The sequence below is a fragment of the Salvia hispanica genome, chromosome 6 (assembly GCF_023119035.1).
Source record: "Salvia hispanica cultivar TCC Black 2014 chromosome 6, UniMelb_Shisp_WGS_1.0, whole genome shotgun sequence".
In the NCBI taxonomy this organism is placed as follows: Eukaryota; Viridiplantae; Streptophyta; class Magnoliopsida; order Lamiales; family Lamiaceae; genus Salvia; species Salvia hispanica.
In genome coordinates this window covers 27,918,836-27,938,339 of record NC_062970.1, presented here as the reverse complement: position 1 = coordinate 27,938,339, position 19,504 = coordinate 27,918,836, and the positions used below count along the sequence as shown (strand labels likewise).

General features: G+C 34.9%; 1 protein-coding gene and 3 long non-coding RNA genes across 5 annotated transcripts; 2 read left to right on the top strand and 2 right to left on the bottom strand.

Annotated features, from left to right (window-relative positions):
- The first annotated feature begins 3,122 nt into the window (after positions 1-3,122).
- On the top strand, positions 3,123-4,767 carry LOC125192371. 2 transcript variants are annotated; one of them, XR_007171377.1, is made up of 3 exons: positions 3,123-3,328; positions 3,674-3,744; positions 4,382-4,767. It is a non-coding gene; the product is annotated as an uncharacterized LOC125192371 (long non-coding RNA). The 2 variants fall into 2 exon arrangements; XR_007171376.1 differs by having other exon boundaries at positions 3,123-3,367.
- Positions 4,768-5,098: 331 nt separating this feature from the next.
- Positions 5,099-6,038, bottom strand: LOC125192434. The gene is made up of 3 exons (XR_007171398.1): positions 5,946-6,038; positions 5,712-5,836; positions 5,099-5,437 (listed from the first exon to the last, which is right to left on the bottom strand). It is a non-coding gene; the product is annotated as an uncharacterized LOC125192434 (long non-coding RNA).
- A 7,193-nt stretch (positions 6,039-13,231) lies between these two features.
- LOC125195059 lies at positions 13,232-15,241 on the bottom strand. The gene is made up of 3 exons (XM_048093262.1): positions 14,881-15,241; positions 14,552-14,822; positions 13,232-13,283 (listed from the first exon to the last, which is right to left on the bottom strand). Exons 1-3 carry the CDS (start codon positions 15,239-15,241, stop codon positions 13,232-13,234), a joined length of 684 nt encoding a protein of 227 aa, XP_047949219.1.
- Positions 15,242-16,178: 937 nt separating this feature from the next.
- Positions 16,179-18,039, top strand: LOC125197331. Its single transcript, XR_007172046.1, has 3 exons — positions 16,179-16,442; positions 17,279-17,343; positions 17,805-18,039. It is a non-coding gene; the product is annotated as an uncharacterized LOC125197331 (long non-coding RNA).
- Positions 18,040-19,504: the final 1,465 nt, after the last annotated feature.

Sequence of the window (19,504 nt, the reverse complement as noted above, 5' to 3'; positions counted from 1 at the left end):
ATATGAGGGCTGGAGAAAAAGTAGAGGCGGTGGATGGAACACTTGGAACAATCTTGGTGTCTGCGTACCACCACTATCCCAGAAAACACCGATTAGTAGTCCATAAGTCATCCGCACTCGGCCATAATCACTTCAAAATATTGGTGGGATGAACTTGCTTGTGGCAGAATTCACCCATTTCTGTAAAGGGCAAAGGACCTCCAGCATTCCCACAATTTGAGGTATTATCCCCTAGCGTCCTAATAGTTCGAGCTCCATTTCCATGAACACAAATATCATCCCCTTTTTCTTGAAATCCATCTCTAGAATTTCTTAAATAAAAACACATCTCCAAAGCTTGAGTTTTACAGCTCCCAAAATGCCTCCAAGTCTCATAAATAGCACATTCATTTGAAGGAGCTAACCAAGTAACATACCAACTCTTTGTCTCATTGTTCAACTGGGAATGCAATAATCTCCCCAAATAAAGCCTATTTTCAGCAATAACTCAGACTTGTTGTAGCATAAAGCATCAGAATAAACACTCACCACACCAAATCCAATGAGGTCTAGAGAATGCAAATCTTGTACCTTAAACAACTGAAACTTGAATAATACCCCATTACTAGGGTTTAGAATAATTCCCTAGAACACCAGAACCGGTCCTTACCTTGTTCGAACACGGAACACACCAAACATAGAGTCCCATGCTCATCCTCATGAGAAGTATATTCACTTGTTTTTCTCATATAAATCGTGTAGTATGATGGATCACATTGCTGACGAACAACGTTCGGTACCTTTATGAAATCTTCGTCGGGTTCAGCCACACAATTTCGAAGCATGATAGGATTTCCGCCCAATAGAAGTGCGCCGTCGCGCGGGGGGTCAATCGGGCATCACCAAAACAAAACAAATATTGTTAATTTGGCAAAGATTTCATAGTACTCACATAGGAAAGTGTAGGACGTGCCCCATATTGTCGATGCTTTACAGATTGTGTCAGATTAATAAGACGAACAACTCCATAATTGGGGCCGCGTGTGGCGCCGGGGATAATATCGTCCACCGATTCCAGCGTGGACACGATTTTCTCGTGAGCAACACCAGAATCCGCTGCCACATCAATCACTATATTTTGCAACACATTCGTATTCCCTGCCGCCGGAGGTGATATTCTCAACTGAGAAAGTGAATCGGTGCAGAAATCAGCCTCGGTAAGAGCTTGAACAGGTGTAGAGTGCTCCTTGTCACACTCGTCGTCCTCAATATTGTCGGTTGTGATGACGCCATAAGTAATATTCAATGCCTCACTACCGTCCATATCCACAAAGTGATGACGCCATAAGTTGGTCAATGAGACTGTCATTCGCAGGTTTTATATCCACAAAAATACCGTCCATATCACTTGCGTTGTGCCCGTTATCCATGCTCATACACCCATTACCAATAAGTTGCTTGGAACCACTCTCGTTAGCATTCAAAGGTTGAACACCAAACAAGTTGCTTGGGACCAATCTCCGTCGTACGCGTGCTCTTTTTGCATCGATAGAACCTCTCGTACGCGTACGACGAAGATTGATCGGAAAATATTATAAACACACCTAGTTGAAGTGCTAGGGTTTCGAGAGCCAAGGTTTGAGAAAAAGTGTTTTTTATTACTTTAATTCTCAATACTTGATCTATGGGAATTCTATAATATATAGAATTCCCCCTGCTTGATTCGGATTTACGACTCGGGAAAGAATCAAGAAGAAAACCCAAGAAGATTGACACAAATCTATTCTAAACATAAAAGATATCGTTCAAAATAAAGAAACATTAATAATTAACTAAACTAGATATTCTCTTCCTTTATTAGTGTGATACATAGCCTCTGTATCGGCTGGATTGGAAGCTTCCCTTTTGGACCTTTCTTTCCTTCCACTCTTTTTCTCGACTTCCTTGCGTGGCACGTCTTCTTCCGCGTCGTCCGGCATGGCGGAGCTTCTCGTCGGAATTGGTGATGACGGTTGGCTCATGCGTGACGTGGAGTCCCTATCAAACTCACTTATCTAATTAGTATTAAATCTATCCCATAGGATTACACTTAGTATATATTTTATGAATTCTATCCCATATGCTTATACTTAGTATATACTGTATTTTATGAATTCAAGATTAATATGTGAAAAGTTAACTAATCTCTCTTTACAAATTTGTGAATTATAGAATTAAAATAGATTTGCATAATTATAGAGATTAATTGTTAATTGGTTTATCTCTATCAAAAATAATTCCATAATTATAGTAATGAATTAGTTAAATTTTTATTCGTATATGTATATAATAAATAGTGTTAGATTGGTAGATCTAACATGATATATTTTAGCTACATGGTATATTTAGCTAAGCTTTATGAATTTGTAATTTTTGCATATTAAATTATGAAGACTATCATTTGTTTCTCTTTTATTATAAAAATATATACACTTGGCTTGGATCAGGCCCAGCCCACTTGCTAGCTGGGCCCGAGCTAGGCTGGGCTCATATATGCAAAACAAAACAAGGCCCGGCACAACCCGTTCCTATCCTGGGCCAGGGGTGGGCTGGGCCTAATTATCATCTGGCCTCATTGGGCCCAGTCCGGGCTAGACTGGCCCGGTCCACTTGACACCTCTACAAACAAGCACTAAGTGGTGGGCCTTGAGCATTAATTATTTAACCACAAAACATTGGGCCTTATAATTTGTGTGCGATATATTAGTAGTGAAAATGTTAAATCATGGAGACTTATTTAAATACCACAGTATATCATTATATACTGCAATTATCTAAGCTAATTTCCGTAATGCGTATGCCTGATACCTCTATATTATTGAACTTGAATTAATGATATATATATAGAGGAGCATTAGGGTGCCACCATGTTTAGAGTAACAACATACAACTAATCCTAGCCCTTAGATCTATAAGATGGACGCCTAGGATTCAATTGTTGAAATAGAATACGGATTGCAGTCTAACATATTGAATATTACAGGTGGGGGTATATTTGTCAATTCCTAAAATTGAAATCAGAATCAGATTTGGAAATTGAGTCAATTACCAATCGCGATGCTTTCCATCCTTACTACTCCAAAATCCATTCCATCATTCTGAAACCCAAGCACATCCAGATTCTCCATTCACATGCTTGAATAATCAACTTCCAGCGGCGATTCGAAGGGGAAAACTTGGTGATTGTTGACTGCGGTTGATGGCGACGGCGATTCGAAGAGAAATCGTCGAAATTCTAATTTCACCGACGATCGGTGCGTAGAACTGAATTTTGATGGCGAATCGAAGAGATTTGCTTGAAAATTGTGAAGTACGTTCAGCGGCACTACGTTTCTTTGATTACGCCTAAGTAAAATTTCGATTCGCCTCTCTATGCTTTTAGTTTTCTTTTTCAGTTTTTTGTCGAATTTTCTATGTATCGCGGCGAGTTCTACAATTGTATCGCGTTTTCGCTTGGTGGATTGTTGATTTTTGGTAGTTATCTCCAAAGTTTTTGGTAGTTCATGATTTCTGAAACCCTAATTAACGATCTTAGTTCAAATTTGTGTTCAACGATTTTTCAAAATTGTTTTGGTTTATGTGTTGTTTGTTATGTGATATACGATTCTTGCTATTTGATAAACGATTGCTTACAAGGAAGTGAACAAAAATTCAGATGGTGGAATAGAGATAATTGAGACTGGATCTGGAGAGTCAAGTCAAGTCGGAGAGGACCTGGTGGTTTAGGTAGGAAAACTCAACCATAGCTAATGTTGCATACTAATTCATACCATATTGCAGTACTTTGTGACATGATCTGCATAAGAACAATATACTTTGATTAAAAACACTTTTGCAAATATAAGAATAGTGTAGTTTGGTTGGTTGTTGTTTGCTCGCTTGCTTTATTATTTCCGCTGCATTGCTTTATTGATTTGATATACTTATATTGCAGTATTGCTAGTTATACATTGCAGTACATCATTTACAATATTGCAGTATTGTTTATCACCAAATATTGCAGGGCATCATTATACACTATCTTCCATTTATGTGTATTGTGATGTGCATCTTGGAAAATTCTAGTTTCATATATAGTGTTGTTACAAATTTGTTTCGTTGCATGCCCAAACTATACTGAGTTGTGCTGGTTATATATGTGATACTGATATTGCAGTATTGCTAGTTATATATTGCAGTGTATCATTTACAATATTGCAGTATTGTTTATCACCAAATATTACAGTGCATCATTTACAATATTGCAGTGCATCGTGTGTTTTGTAATGTGCATCATTGGTTGAATGATTGTTAGTATTGTATATGAAGTGCACCCATATTCAAGTGTCTAACTTATGTGTTGCTACTAAACTAAATCTTGCAGTTTTATGTTACGAGATTTGCATTTCATGTCATATAGAGACATATATGGGCACGAAGGTCAGCGAATGGAAATGCTACCTAACAAACAAGAAATCAAAATCCTTCCAGCTGCTTTGTGGCAAATACCGTACAATACAACAATATTGTACAACAACGGCATTCATGTAATTGACTATGTCATGAGTATTACATCAAAGTACTTCGAGGAGGAGAAAGACTAATAGATGTTGAGAAGATGGTCACGAACTACCACAAATAGTAACCAATTATTGAACTTTTTCTCTTCTTCAAACATAGAGTTTGGTTTCTTTATTGGTTTTTTGTGTAGATGATTTGATTGATATTTTGATTTGGTAACTACTCTTACTTAAAACAAGTCGGTTTTATTTTGGTGTAGCCAATATTGGTGATGTAATTTGAATGTTCTTTGTTTCGTACTTGTTTGATATCCTGTAATTCTATAACTTTTGGATGCTTAAGGTAGTCAAAGAATAAACAACAATATTTTCTATTTTGTACTACAATATGTGAAGCATTGCGCTGCAATTATAGCGCTTGCAAAATTGAATTCATTAGGATGCAATAACCAATTAATAGGAATACAGTGTTTGACCAATAGTATAAAATTACCAATTAATTGTATTGTATCGTGCAAGTACTAATGTAAATTCACATAATACTGCACACCACAAAGCAATAGTAAATAATATAGTGAGAACAAATTTGCAATCATTTCGAGTTACAACAACATGAACAAATTCAATAATGTAATATGTTAACTGCAAACACTACGTGGTAACAATGTAATATTCATGACTTTAACTTGCAATCTGGTAAGGTAAAAACAAATACGACTACAATCTTCAAGTACTTCAAAACGAACTAAGTGTTCTCTTATTCCTTTTGGCTGCCGAAATTTATAGTCACGGGGACACATTTCTCCGCACTTTCCACACCGACGCAATGGTTTCGCCATCAACTTCACAACCTTCTCTTTCATGGACACCAATCAGCTTGCAGAACTGTTTCCCGAAACTGCAATTGACCATATGGTGGACTGCAACATGTACCATATAATGCAGCAATCTTGTAAAAAACAATATATGACCACAAGAACTTAATCAAAAGCGAACTAAAACGAATTTTAACAATAATCAGTAGGCTCATAAACAAAAAAACACTCAATTCATAGCAAATAACATGTAATCTCAACACAAATAGGAACATACTCAACTAAACAAGTTCTAATCAAAGAAAGATAGAACCTAACAAAATTGACCAATAATCATCGAACACATAAAATTAAACGTCTACAACATATAATTGCTCACCTTCTGGAAAACCCATCCAAATCAAAACTGATAATCGAATCAGTTGCCATGTCGTCTGCAATTTGCAGTCGGGTGAAAATTATGGAGCTGAAAGAAGGCAGAATCGTCTTCGATCAGTTATGGAACTGCAAATTGTGGAACCAAAAATGTTGAAACTGAATAAAATTTGTTGCAATTGGAATTAAATTGTTGACAATTGAAGATGGAATTAATGAACTTGAGGAATATCATCACCAGATTTGGATCGCGTGAATATCATCTCTCGATTTTGGGGGGTGAGAAATCTGGAAGAAATCTGGAATAACATCACCAGATTTTGGAAGAAATCTAAAACAAAATTTGTTGAATAAGGAAAAAACGTGAATTGTGGGGGTGAGAATAACCAATGTCAAAATTACCATTTACCCTATTTTTCTATTTTTTTTTAATTGAAATTAGTTGCTACATGGCAGCATGACAATGGTCCGATTTCCAGATCCTATGGTTGAGAATGGTGGTATGGTGTCATAATAAAAAGTGTTGTCATTTTAGTACATCCCTATATATATATATATAGGGGTGCGTTAAAATGACAACACATCTTAAAATAACACCATACCATCATTCCAAAAATCTTGGCCAGCAATATACAACACTGTATACAACATTATTTTCTCGGCCAACAATATCCAACACGCTATACAACAATCTATAGATTGTTGTGTAGCGTTTATAATATTGCTGGATACGCGGTGATATGGTGTCACTTTAAGAGGTGTTGTCATTTTAACATAACGCTATTAGCATAAGCTAGAACTGTCTAACCTTATTTGCCTTGGTAATCCTTGCATTTAATGATATTCTAATTATGAAAATAAATTTAGGATTTTGAAAATAAGTAAATTTGAAGAATAGAAAAAAATTATCAACCGCCTAATCCCAAACTATATATTTTCTCCCCGACCCCTGCACAAGTAAATATTACAAAAATTGCCACAGTACGCAAATCCAGCAATAAATAGTCTGGAATTTAGTGGCTATATTTTGTTTCGTTTTCAGTTTTGGTTAAGACTTCGGTTCCACTTTTCAGAGTGAACTACAAAAATGGTCCTTGGACTATGGGGTTATCTCATAAAAATGATCCCTGGACTTTAAAAATATCACCAGCAGTCCCTGGACTAAGGGTTAATATCAAAAAGGTCCTTTTACACTGTTTTGAGACGAAAATGCCCTTTTGAGGGGTTTTGGAGAGTTTTGACAATTTGATCTTTTTACACTTTTAACATTTTAAATCTGATATTATTTCAGTTATGTACTAAATCTGATATTATTTCAAAATTATCATTCTCCCTTTTGTCATCCTACACTTTGTTTCTTTATTTCAATATTAGATTTAATTTATAAAATTAAATTTTAAATTTTAAATTTTTAAATTTTGATTTTTAAATATCAATAAATTTTTTTAATTAAAACTATTAATTCATGGACTATTGATTAAAACTATTAATTTTTGTTATTTAATATAATGTTCAGCTGAATTGAAAAAATAATACTCCCTCCGTCCCATTAAAGATGACCCACTTTCCTTTTTGGTTTGTCCCAACCAAGATGACTCATTACTTAAAATGGAAACCCCTTTATCTCTACTTTATCCTCTCTCTCTTACTTTACTCTCTCCATTTAACACACAAAATAAAGTTGCATAAAATCCCGTGCCGCCCAAGAAAGGGGTCATCTTCCTTAGGACGGAGGGAGTATTAATCATGATGGAAAAATAAGAGCTATTCTATTTAGCCTCCGTTCGGTTGTTATAATTGCTTGTGATAGAATATTATGAAGTTGACTAAAATATTTATATAGGAGTATTTTTGTTGAAATTTTCTAGTAGTTTTGAATGTTTTCAAATTAATATATGAAAATTATATTAGTCTTACATTAGATGTATATTTATTTCAAAATAAATCGTGTTATATGATCTATTTATGATTAAAGCTATTAAATATTGATTAAAACTAAGGCGTTGTCATATCTTATTGATTAAATATAAGACACTATCATATCTTATTGTGATAGAATATTATGAAGTTGACTAAAAATTTTATATAGGAGTATTTTTGTTGAAATTTTCTAGTAATTTTGATTGTTTTCAAATTAATATATGAAAATTTTATTAGTCTTACATTAGATGTATATTTATTTCAAAATAAATCGTGTTATATGATCTATTTATGATTAAAGCTATTAAATATTGATTAAAACTAAGGCGTTGTCATGTCTTATTGATTAAATATTAGACACTATCAAATATTATTTATACTATTAATTTTTGTTATTTAATAATTTTTACAATTTAAAAAATTTATTGATATTTAAAGACTGAAATTTAAAATTTAATTTTGTAAAAAATCTAATATTGAAATAAAGAAACAAAGTGAAAGATGACAAAAGGGAAGAAGAATGATAATTTTGAAATAATATTAAATTTAGTACGTAACTGAAATAATATCAGATTTAAAATGTTAAAAGTATAAAAAGACCAAATTGCCCAAAGCCCCCCAAACCCCTCAAAAGGGCATTTTCGTCTTGAAACAGTGCAAAAGGACCGTTTTTTATATTAACCCTTAGTCCAGAGACTGCTGGTGATATGTTTAAAGTCCAGGGACCATTTATGAGATAACCCCATAGTCCAGGGACCATTTTTGTAGTTCACTCCACTTTTTATTGAAAATTTCTCTAATATGGTTTCAATTTTTTTTTTATAAATGCTAAAGTTTGATTTTAACTATTTGATAATCGAAAATAAGATTATTTGCACTTAAATACACGAAGTTGTATTTTAGTTTTACACATAAATTTTAAAAAGTATGAATTATAAATACATCAAATATTGTTGTATGATGTTTCACGAATGGAATATTCGTCAAAACTAAATGTGACACACACCTCATTAAACCGACATCATTTACTTGTAAAATTTATATTGATATTTTTTTATTAAATGATTTATTTGCAAATTTTGATGGAAATTTGACTTAAAAAATTTCACAAGCAAAATGTGTAATGGGCCATGTTAGGCCCACGTGACCCTACTGACAACCCATGCATTGCAAGATGCTGAGCGCATTTCCAAGCTTCTTAACAAAATGGATGTACTTTTCAAATCTACTGACTATTATTTGCAAATATAGAGTAACAGGCCCACCAATGTTTTTTCTCTTCGATAAATTGTATGTATTGCACGTAATAATAATCATCTAAATGTTTGACATAGAATTAAACATCATAAGAATATGATCATTTAATTTGTTCTGACTACGTAAATTAAAATTGCCAAGCGTAGTAGTAATATATGTGTATTGCTTTAGTTTAACTAGTAGTATTTCACCAAAAGATGCACGAGACATTCTATTATTTTAAAATGTAATATATTAATATAAATTAAATAATAATTGTATAATAAGGTTAATAGTTTAAATACTCTCTCTGTTCACTTTAGTAGAGGTGTTTCATTTTAAACATTCATTTTAGAAAAATGATACTCCCTCCGTCCCTATAATTTGTCACCATTTGATCCGGCACGGATTTTAAGAAATATAATAGAAAGTGGGTTGAAAAAGTTAGTGGTATGTGGGTCCTATTTTTTTATATTAGTTTTATAATAAAATGTGAGTGAGAATGAGTTAGTGGAATACGTGATCCACTACAAAAAATGGTGAAAGTGAAAGGTGACTAATTTTTACGGACGGACGAAAAAGAAAATAGGTGACAAATTTTCAGAGACGGATGGAGTAATAAATAGTTAAAATTGAGAGAGAGTAAAGTAAGTTAATGATGTAGAGAATAATTTCATACTGTTACTGAAAATATCGATATGGTAGAATTTCATACCGTTACCGTATCGAAAGTTTCAGTATATATCAAATTATGGTATACCAAACTTTTAGTATGGAATATCACTATCGTGACCGTATCGTTATTTCGATATATCGTACTGAACTTTGATATATCGTATATGACAGATACCAAACTTCTGTACACTATACAGTTATACCGTAGCGTTTCGTATACTTTATACCCAAAAAATATAAATAAATTTATAAATAATTTAAAAATTAATGGATATATTTATGGATTTAATCCAAAATATTAAATTATACCCCCTACGTCCCATAAAAATATGGGCAATGGAGATGACACGAGAATTAAGCCAATATTAGTAAAGTAAGAGAGAAGAGGTGAATGGTATGATAAATTAAGAGAAGGAGATTTGTAGTTAGTGTTAGTGAATAGTGAGACCTAAATTATTAAATTGATAACTTTTTAAAAATGGAATGCATATATTTTTGTGGAATGGACGAAAATGGAAAGTGCACGTATATTTATGGGACGGAGGAAGTACTATTATTTAAATCGGTATATACAGTTGATACATATTGATTTCGTTATATATATTTGTATTCCCAGCCCTTTCTTATTCCCACACATTCATCCCATTAATTTTTTCATACAACAACTTTTTTTCCTATAAATATATTCACTTATTGAATCACCATAAATCATCAAAAATTTCCTTCTCATAACAAAAAATATCGACGAAAAATTTCCTCATCAAAAATTTCCTTCTCATCAAAAATTAGACACACCGGGTGCGAATTCAGGATTTTAGGTTTGAGGGTGGTGCAAAAATAATTAGATTGACTTGGACATTTAAATAGGGAACAATGCATAGTAACAGAAAAGATGACAATTTCTTTTAAAGGAATGGTGAACGGAGAACAATTTCTTAAATGAAGATGACAGTTTCATTCTAAAAGCATGAGAATAAATTCTTTTATAAAATTGTTGTGAATATAAAATCTGCAAGCTAATGAAAATATTAGAAAAAAAGAAAAGACCAAAAAATTACTTAGAGAAAGATTAAAAAAAGAGAAGATCTAAAACGGGTGTCCAACCGCTCAGAAACACAATATACACAATTCGATATTATTATATTGCCCCCAGGAAGTTTGTTATTTATTTTTACCGGTGTTAACGTATGTGCTATACACATAATAAAAAATTTTTAAATAATGAAGATATATTAACTTAAAATAAAGAATATAGAATAAATGAGTATAAAAATATATTTACAGATAAGAACTAATTAAAATACTACCTCCGTCCACCAAATTTTGACACAATTTACCATTTTGGTCCGTCCCTTAAAATTTGACACACTTCACTTTTACTATTTTTGGTAGTGGACCTCATATTCCACTAACTCATTTATACTCACATTTTATTATAAAACTAATACTTTAAAAGTAGGACCCACATCCCACCAACTTTTTCAACTAATTTTCCATTACATTTCTTAAAACCCGTACTGGGTCAAAGTATGTAAAAATTTAGGGGACGGAGGTAGTAAATATTTGTAATATTATAAACAACAACAAAAAAATATTTGTACAACAAATAAGAATCTACATTTTGTGGACTGACAAAAATGAAAAGTGTCAAACTCTGTCTAGAATCTGCATCATATTTTGGGTTTGTAAACAACACTCTTTTTTTGGGTTTTCTCCCTCTCTTCAGACCTGCATGACTCGTAACTCTAGATATATCAACAAACAATTGTCCATGACTGAAGACTAGTTTTCGTAAGAATTACCCAACATGAGCCAAAGATTAACCTTGACTTTTGTTAATTGTCATTGCATACGACACAGTCAAGGCAACCTTGGATCAGAAGAAATTAAAGATATTCGAGTGATCAAAACTTTATACCCACCATTATGGCCAGCCAACACTTGTGCCTCCAAAACATAATCACCTAATTGTGTGATTAGCAATCTTGTGCCATTACATAATCCATTCAAGTGATCTATATTCCTTAGCATCATCACATGAGTACCAACTTTCAGCAACAATTCATAATTAGGTGTACCTGAACACTTTAAGTTATTCAAAAACTCAACAGAATGTATCTCAGCTAAACCAAAAGAACGCACCACAAATCCACTCTAAAATGAAATATTTTCACATTCGACAAACGATTTTATACAATTTATTTTATAATATGAGTGGAGTAAAATAAAATAAAGACTAAAGGCCAGAACTGGTCCTGAACATATACCCATTTCATGGTTTTGGTCCTATACTTTATCTTTTGAATTTTTGCATCCTAAACATTTCAGCTCGGATCATAATTGGTCATACACTAATAATTCCATCAATTTTTAAACGGTTTTAACCTGATTTTGACAGAATGAGTTAGTTAAAATAAGATATATAATACAAATAAAGGAAAAAGTGCGACTAAAAATCAAAGATGAAAAATCCAAATTAAATTATATGCCCGTATATTTTTCTGCATAGTGAGTACTTTTCGAGTCTTCAGAGAACACCAACTAATGTAGGACTTCCAGGAATAGATGTCATATTAGGAATCTGGATACATAAATAAAAAAATACCTCCATCTTGATTTAAAGTCGACGAATGTAAATTAATGTTATTTACAATACATGAATTGTGTTATCAAGAACAACATCACTTATAACTATGAGACTTTGAACGGAACTACCAACATTAGCTACACACAAAAAAAATATTGATAGGATCGAAGACAATGAAATATAATTAAATTAATAATTTGGAATTGAAATAAGAAATATTAAATAATTTTAAATAATACTACTCCCTCCGTCCCGCTTAAGATGACACGTTTTCCTTTTTAGTTTGTCCCAACTAAGATGACACATTTCCTTTTTTGGTAATTTTCTCTCTCCAATTAATACACTCAACCACTTTTTCTCACTCCTATTAAAATATCCATCTTTCTTTATCTCTCTACTTTAATACTATACCCACCATCTCTCTCTCCAATTAAACACTTTAACCAATAACTCCTAAAACCCCGTGCCGACTAAACAATGTGTCATCTTAGCCGGGACGGAGGGAGTAATAAATAACACATAGTGAATATCGAAACCTTGTTACTAAAATAAATTATTTTAAATAGGGTATTTCCTCAATTCATAATATACTTAGAAAAATATTTATACCGTAACTAAATAAGGTGTTTCAACTAACATATTTCTTCTAAATATATTATGTTTATTTTTATAATTAATCTAACACGACACCATATTATCATTTGTCTACCTCAATATATTTATTTTTTAATATTACAAATTTAATATTAAACTTATATTGTCATAACTTCAATACTAATTATATATAAATTTAATTAGTTAATAAAAAAATTAATTTTAAAAAATATATTTACAAAGCCATTGAACATAAAAATTTAAAATACATAATAATAGAACCCAACAGCCAAACTAAAATTCTATTTAAATAAAAATTTACAATTACAAATTATTTAAATCTAAAATCCTCCATTAGATCCAACCCACTAAACCCACTTTACTCCTAAAAAGGCCTAACTGAAGCCCAAACAATATGTACATAAATTCATAATTAATAATCCTACAAATCCTACACAAATGTTCAGCCTCCATCTCTCTTTCTCTATGTTCGGAGCTATCGTTTGCACTGCCTAGCCGCCGACACCGTCAGAGCTATTGCCTGATTCCAAGAGCTCTGCAGTTCTGCAATCAACAATCAAAAATAAAAAAAATCAGTCCAAAAAATGCACATTCACTATTCAGTTAATGGTGTGTTTATACAAATGTTCCATCTTCTTAGAAGCTAATGTTTCATTGGACCAATTTTTTGTCCAATCATATTTGTGCCTCTATGTCTGACGTGTCTTCCTCTCTCTTTTTGTTTAGAATCTGCACAATTTTATTAAAAAACTCAATAACAATTAAAAAGAAATAATTACACATCAGTTTCTCATTTTCCCTCCAAAAAGGGTGTTATAGTAATTTTAACAAACTGTCACTTTTAAGTAGTATAGATAGATATCCATCTATCTCATTGTTATTACCTTTTTTTATAGTGGACCTCACATTTTACTAATTTATTTTTATTCACCTTTTATTATAAAAAATAATAAGTATATAAAAACAAGACTCATATTCCATTAATATTTTAAACTTATTTTCTATTACTGTACATTTCTAAAAACTCGTTTCGAGTCAAAACATGACCAATGTTGTGGGACAGAAAAGAATAATACTCCCTCCGCCCGGCCTAAGCGATACGTTTCTATTTTGCCACAAGAATTTAGGTAGTGGGGTTTAGTGAATTAAATTATTGATAGTAAAGTAAGAGCATCTCCAGTGGGGGCGGATGTCCCTTGCCCTTCCCGACGGACTTTCCAAAAACACCTCCTGCCATGTCATAAGAACCTCCCACAGCACTGCCACGTCATAAGGACATCCCACTGCACAGTTGCGTACATCACATGGACTTCCCGCGCGGACTTTCCGCAATAAAAAAAATTCACAAATTCACCAAATTAAACAATTTATGGAATTAAACAATTTACGAAATTAAAATTTCCTATCACATACGGACAGACAAAGTGCAAAAATAATTTCATTAGATTAAAAAAAAAGCAACAACAACAAAAAACAAACAACTTAAACAAATTAACAAAGTGGACATATCAACAATGACCCGACGCAACCATAGCTCTTCAATTATATCGTTCCGGAGTTGAATATGGGCTTGTCGTTGGCGCATGTCGGCAAACGCACGCACCCGTTCGGCCCCTTCATGGTGTAACCCCCATACGTCCACTAGGGGTGGCCACACCGTGGCTTGGGCCGGCACCATCATCATCGTCATTGGCCCAATGAATCAGTGATGGACCTTCATCTTTGACAATCATGTTGTGCATGATAATACATGCGTACATGACATCAACGATCCCGTCCATATACCACAACCGCGATGGACCCTTCCATACCTCCCATCGACTCTGGAGCACACCAAATGCCCGCTCCACATCCTTGCGCGCTGCCTCCTGACGACTCGCAATATATTCTTCCTATCTTCTGTTGCGCATCTGATCGTCTTCACGAAGACGGGCCACATAGGATAAATCTCATCTGCCAAATAGTAACCCATGTTGTGCTGGTTGCCGTTGGCGACGAAACTGACAGCCGGACCAACACCAAGTTCTTGGTCGTTCAAAAGGGGGGACGACTGCAGGACATTGATGTCGCTGTTCGAACCGGCTAATCCAAAATATGCATGCCAAATCCACATCCAGTAGTCAGCTACCGCCTTAGGGACAATCGTGGGATTCTTGCTCTTGAAACCGGTTGTGTACAACCCTTTCCAGGCGGATGGGCAGTTCTTCCATTCCCAATGCATACAGTCTATGCTGCCCAACATTCTCGGAAACCCATGCTGACTCCCGTGCATAGTCATCAAATCCTGGCAGTCTTGGGGGGTAGGCTTCCGAAGAGGTATCCCCGAATATCTCCCTAACGCCTTGACAAAAAAACTCCAGACATTCGCGGGCAGTCGACTCGCCGATGTGGAGGTACTCGTCGAACATGTCGGCCGCACCTCCGTATGCCAGCTGCCTGATTGCGGCAGTGCACTTCTGAATGGGCGTGTAGCCGGGTTTACCAACCGCATCCTCTCTCATCCTGAAATATTCGTATCGACGCTCTAAAGCGCTAACTATACGAAGAAACATAGGATGACTCATCCTAAAACGTCGGGGGAATAAGTTGTCCCCATACCGTGGCTCCGGAGCAAAATAGTCCGCGTACAACCGATGGTGTGCAGCGATGCGGTCCCGAGGTACTGTAGTTCGACGACGGATGGGTCGAGGTACCGCCGACTGTTGTTGTTGCTTCATGGCCGCTTGTAACACCCGATTTATCTCCCTAGACGTAACAGCCCGCGGCCCATCCCTAACGATCTGGCGCTAGTCACCAGCACCGCTACCACCCGCACCACTACCACCACCACCACCACCACCACCACTACCACTTGCCATAATAATAATAGAAACGTAGAGAGAGAGAAACTTGTTAACACAAGTGGTGCGAATGAAATAAAGTTCAACGAGCCGTATATATAGAGTTTGTAAAAAAAAATATAAAAAAAATTAAAAATCGCATCGGGACGTCCGCCGCGGACGTCCGTCGGTATGCCACAATGGCGGACGTTCGCCTGCCGTCGCGACGGACGTCCCGCGAATGCCGCGGATCTCCCTTGTCCGCTACGGACGTCCGCGTCCATCTGTAACATCCCGACTTTTTCTACCTGTTTATTTGTTCTCAAAGACATCTTTTGTACAATTTTTTTATTTTATTAAAACCCAAGTTCTATAAACGTTTGAAGGACTCGACTTACGACCAATGAGAAAGATGTGAATGGAAAACCAAAGAACGAGACATGTGTTTTCGACGATGGAAAATGAATTTACATATAGACTTAGAAAATAATTCTTTTGCAAGCCCAATTCATTAAATTAGTTTGAATGCATTTTGAGGCCCAGAACCAAGTCTTTATTTCTTTGCAGCCCAATTTTATTTGGAACCATTTTTTTCTTCTCACGGTTTCATCAACATCTCCACTCCCTAAAATCTCTCCAACAAACAAAACAATCTTTATAAAATTTGTTATATCTATCCGCCAACCATATCTATCAGTTTTGCCTACACATATCCCACGAATTCACGATTCTACCACATCTAAAAATCTGAGAGAGAAGCCACCAATCTACTGCAGATTTCTACCCTTCCACAAGTTGAGAAGAAATAGATGGAGTGAGGGAGAGCCGAGAGTTTCATCAAGTTGTTTTCCTACAAATTTTAAGTTCCCTCCTTGCAGCAAAGGTATTTTCTTTTCCCTAATTCCACGGCATATCATTCACGGTAGTTCCTTCACGAGAATTTAGTTCATCCTTGAAACTTGTTGAATAATTCCTTAAATAATCTGTAATTGCTCCCAAGATATAATCTTTGGCCCTTTTGTTTGAAACTAATTCAACATGAACCCCTGCCAGAACAAATAGAATTTAAATAAAGATATTTAGAAGAATTAAAGGGGAAAAGGGGGAGGCGGACATCATCGATTGGTCTCACGGGCAGCGGCTGGATTGCAGCGTGATGGAGACGGCGTGACAGAAGCAGCGACGCTGAAGTCGTCGTGAATTTTGGTAAGAAACGGCGGCGGCCGTAGTGTAGGAGAGAGATTTTGGGGTGTGAGGTATAAGAAAAGAGTGAGACAAATGCGTTTGTGATGGCCGGGAGTTTGCAGTATTACTTTTCTTTCTTTTAATTGTTTTGCAATGGATAGGGAGTATATACATGACGGCAGGGAGATTTAGCTTTAGTCTTTTAATTACTTTTCTTTCTTTTCCTTTTGCAAGTTTCATTTATCTATTAGGCCATCTAAATTTCATGAGTTGAGCCTCTTAGATTAAACAAATAGGGTTGGAAAGTTTCTGTTTAAAATCGTTTTGTAGCTAGTTTGTGTTTAGTAACTTCTGCTGGGCTAATGAAATAATTTCGAGTAGGCGTTGGACTGATTGTGCGAGAATATATATGTTCAACTCTGTGAAAGAACGAAGAATAATTTGAGCACACACACGTAGGATGCATGCATCGTTTTTAAATTAAGTTCTTTTTGCAAAGTCTAATTTTTGCATATTATGTTCTTCCATAAAAAGGGTGAATTTTTGCAAGCTATTTGAGAACGGAACAGAAAGACGAGTTGAGGATTTAAGAGAACAAGGTGAGCTTTCTTTTTAAATAAGGGCAATGCCCTAAGTATATTTTTATGTGAAAATGAATATTTGTCATGCCGTGTTTTGTTTTATCTATGGAACCTATCTGTTGTGGCTTTTGCCATCTATGGATAATCGAATTCGGGTATGACTAGGGAGTGAGTCTCTACTCAGGCTAGTGTACACCAATGGGGATCGTGAGCCGTCTTTTGGGTCGGCCGGTCTAGTGACTTGGAATGTGGCCACATTCCTTGTCATCAATGGATCAGATATGGTAGACATCTATGGGAAAATGACTGAAGTCGAATTTTACAATGGAAATGAGTTTAGTGTCTCGGGTATTTTTAAAGTTAGAACCCTGAGGGCACTCAATGGTGTCATGATAAATACTTTTTATAAAATGTTTTCGGCATGAGTCCACTGAGCGCATCAAGTACTCAGCCCTGCATTTTTTTTTTAAAATGTGCAGGTTGAGCTCTGACGAGCGCGGTGGGTATTGAGTAGAGCTGGTGAAGATTTGTGTTTGCTTTTAAATGTTCTGAATATATTATGTCTTCGTACATAATATTATTCTTCTCTCGAATGCTTCCGCTGAATGTTGTTTCTTTTAAGTTCGTGTATTGTTAAGATAGTTTCATTTGGAGTTGTTGATTGTTGAGATAATACTCTGATTTTATTCGAGCTATTCCATTTATTTTGAGCTATGGTCGAGTTTCGTTATTTTCCCCTTTCTTTCTCGCTTCTTTAACCCTCCCCTAGTCGCGATCAACCGTATTTTCTATCCTTAGAAAATGCGGGCGTGACACCATCCCTACCGCACCTAGTGGCGGACGTCCCCGACGGACGTCGAACACGCCGGTCCAAGGCCCGCTGGGACGTCCGACGTTGGAGATGCTCTAAGAGAGAGAGTAAAGTAAGAAAGAGAAAGAGAATAAAGTAAGAGAAATAATAAAGTAAGAAAGAAAAAGAAGGAATAAACTAAGAGAGAGGATAAAGTAGGAGAGATGAGAGAATAAAGTAGGTGAGAGGAGTTAGTTGATTGTTGCCAAAAAAAAAACGTCTCAATTAGGTTGGGACGTACCAAAATGGAATAAATCTCACTTAGGCTAGGACGGAGGGAGTAGTAGTTTTAAATGATGCAATTCTATTATACTTCCTCCGTCCACAAAAAATAGATCACTTTTGTCATTTTGGGACGTCCACAAAAAATAGATCACTTTCTAAAAATGAAAAGTTTATCTCTCATACTTTACTCACTTTTTCTCCCTATCTCTCTTACTTTACCTACTTTTTCTTCTCATCTCTCTTACTTTACCAATTCTACATTAAAACTCGTGCCGAACTATAATAGATCTATTGTTTGTGGACGGAGGGAGTAATAATAAATCTTTATCGTCATAATGATTTTACATATTGTTAGAGTTTGTATACTAGAAATCACCTTTCGAGTTATTGAATACTGTAAAAACTCTTATTTTATTTTCCAAGGAATAAAACAGATTGTTTTTGTAGTAATGTTGTTATGTTTTACATTTAATGGATGTTTATTGCATGTTTAAATGTATAAGTAACTTAACAAAGTCTAAGTCTTTGTTTTAGTAGACCGGTTGTAGGCGTCGTCCACTTTAAGGTAACACGGTCAGTTCTGAACAAAGAAAAACAATAATTTCACAACTCAGATAGGCTTAGACTACCTATCGTGAAAGATTGTAATGAAGTCTGCATATTTCTAAGCCTTAATGAAATAAGATGACATTCATGTAGTAGAGCACTGAATTGAATCTAACAGCGAGACAAGTCTTTATGCTATCTACTGAAAGACGAGGTCTTGATAATTATTTCTTAATCAATGTACATTAATATTGAGCATAAGGTATTTGATTATGCACTACTTTGATTTACCAAATGGTGGGGTTTTTTCACAACCCAATCATCCAGGTATATTGGGTAGTGGTGATTAATATCTAGCGGTGCTATGATTGCTATTATGTTGAATCGTGCGCGAGGTGAGTCTCGTTTGATAACGTCCTCAAGAGGAGCTCGAAATAAGGCTTTATTATTTGGAACCTAGCTAGTTGGAGTTTGATTACTCTATGAATAATAAATAAGTGTTTCTTGCTAAGTCCACTCTTGAAATTAATAAGATGTTAATTAATTAAGTATATAGCA

What these genes read in the sequence shown, in the direction of transcription:
- LOC125195059 (XM_048093262.1), bottom strand. Translation starts at nt 15,241, where the DNA reads ATGAGAGAGGATGCGGTTGGTAAACCCGGCTACACGCCCATTCAGAAG. An exon ending in AGAGCAAGAATCCCACGATT is followed by an intron (nt 14,823 to 14,880) that starts GTCCCTAAGGCG and finishes ATTTTGGATTAG; the next exon opens with CCGGTTCGAACAGCGACATC. An exon ending in TGCTCCAGAGTCGATGGGAG is followed by an intron (nt 13,284 to 14,551) that starts GTATGGAAGGGT and finishes TGTTGATTGCAG; the next exon opens with AACTGCAGAGCTCTTGGAAT.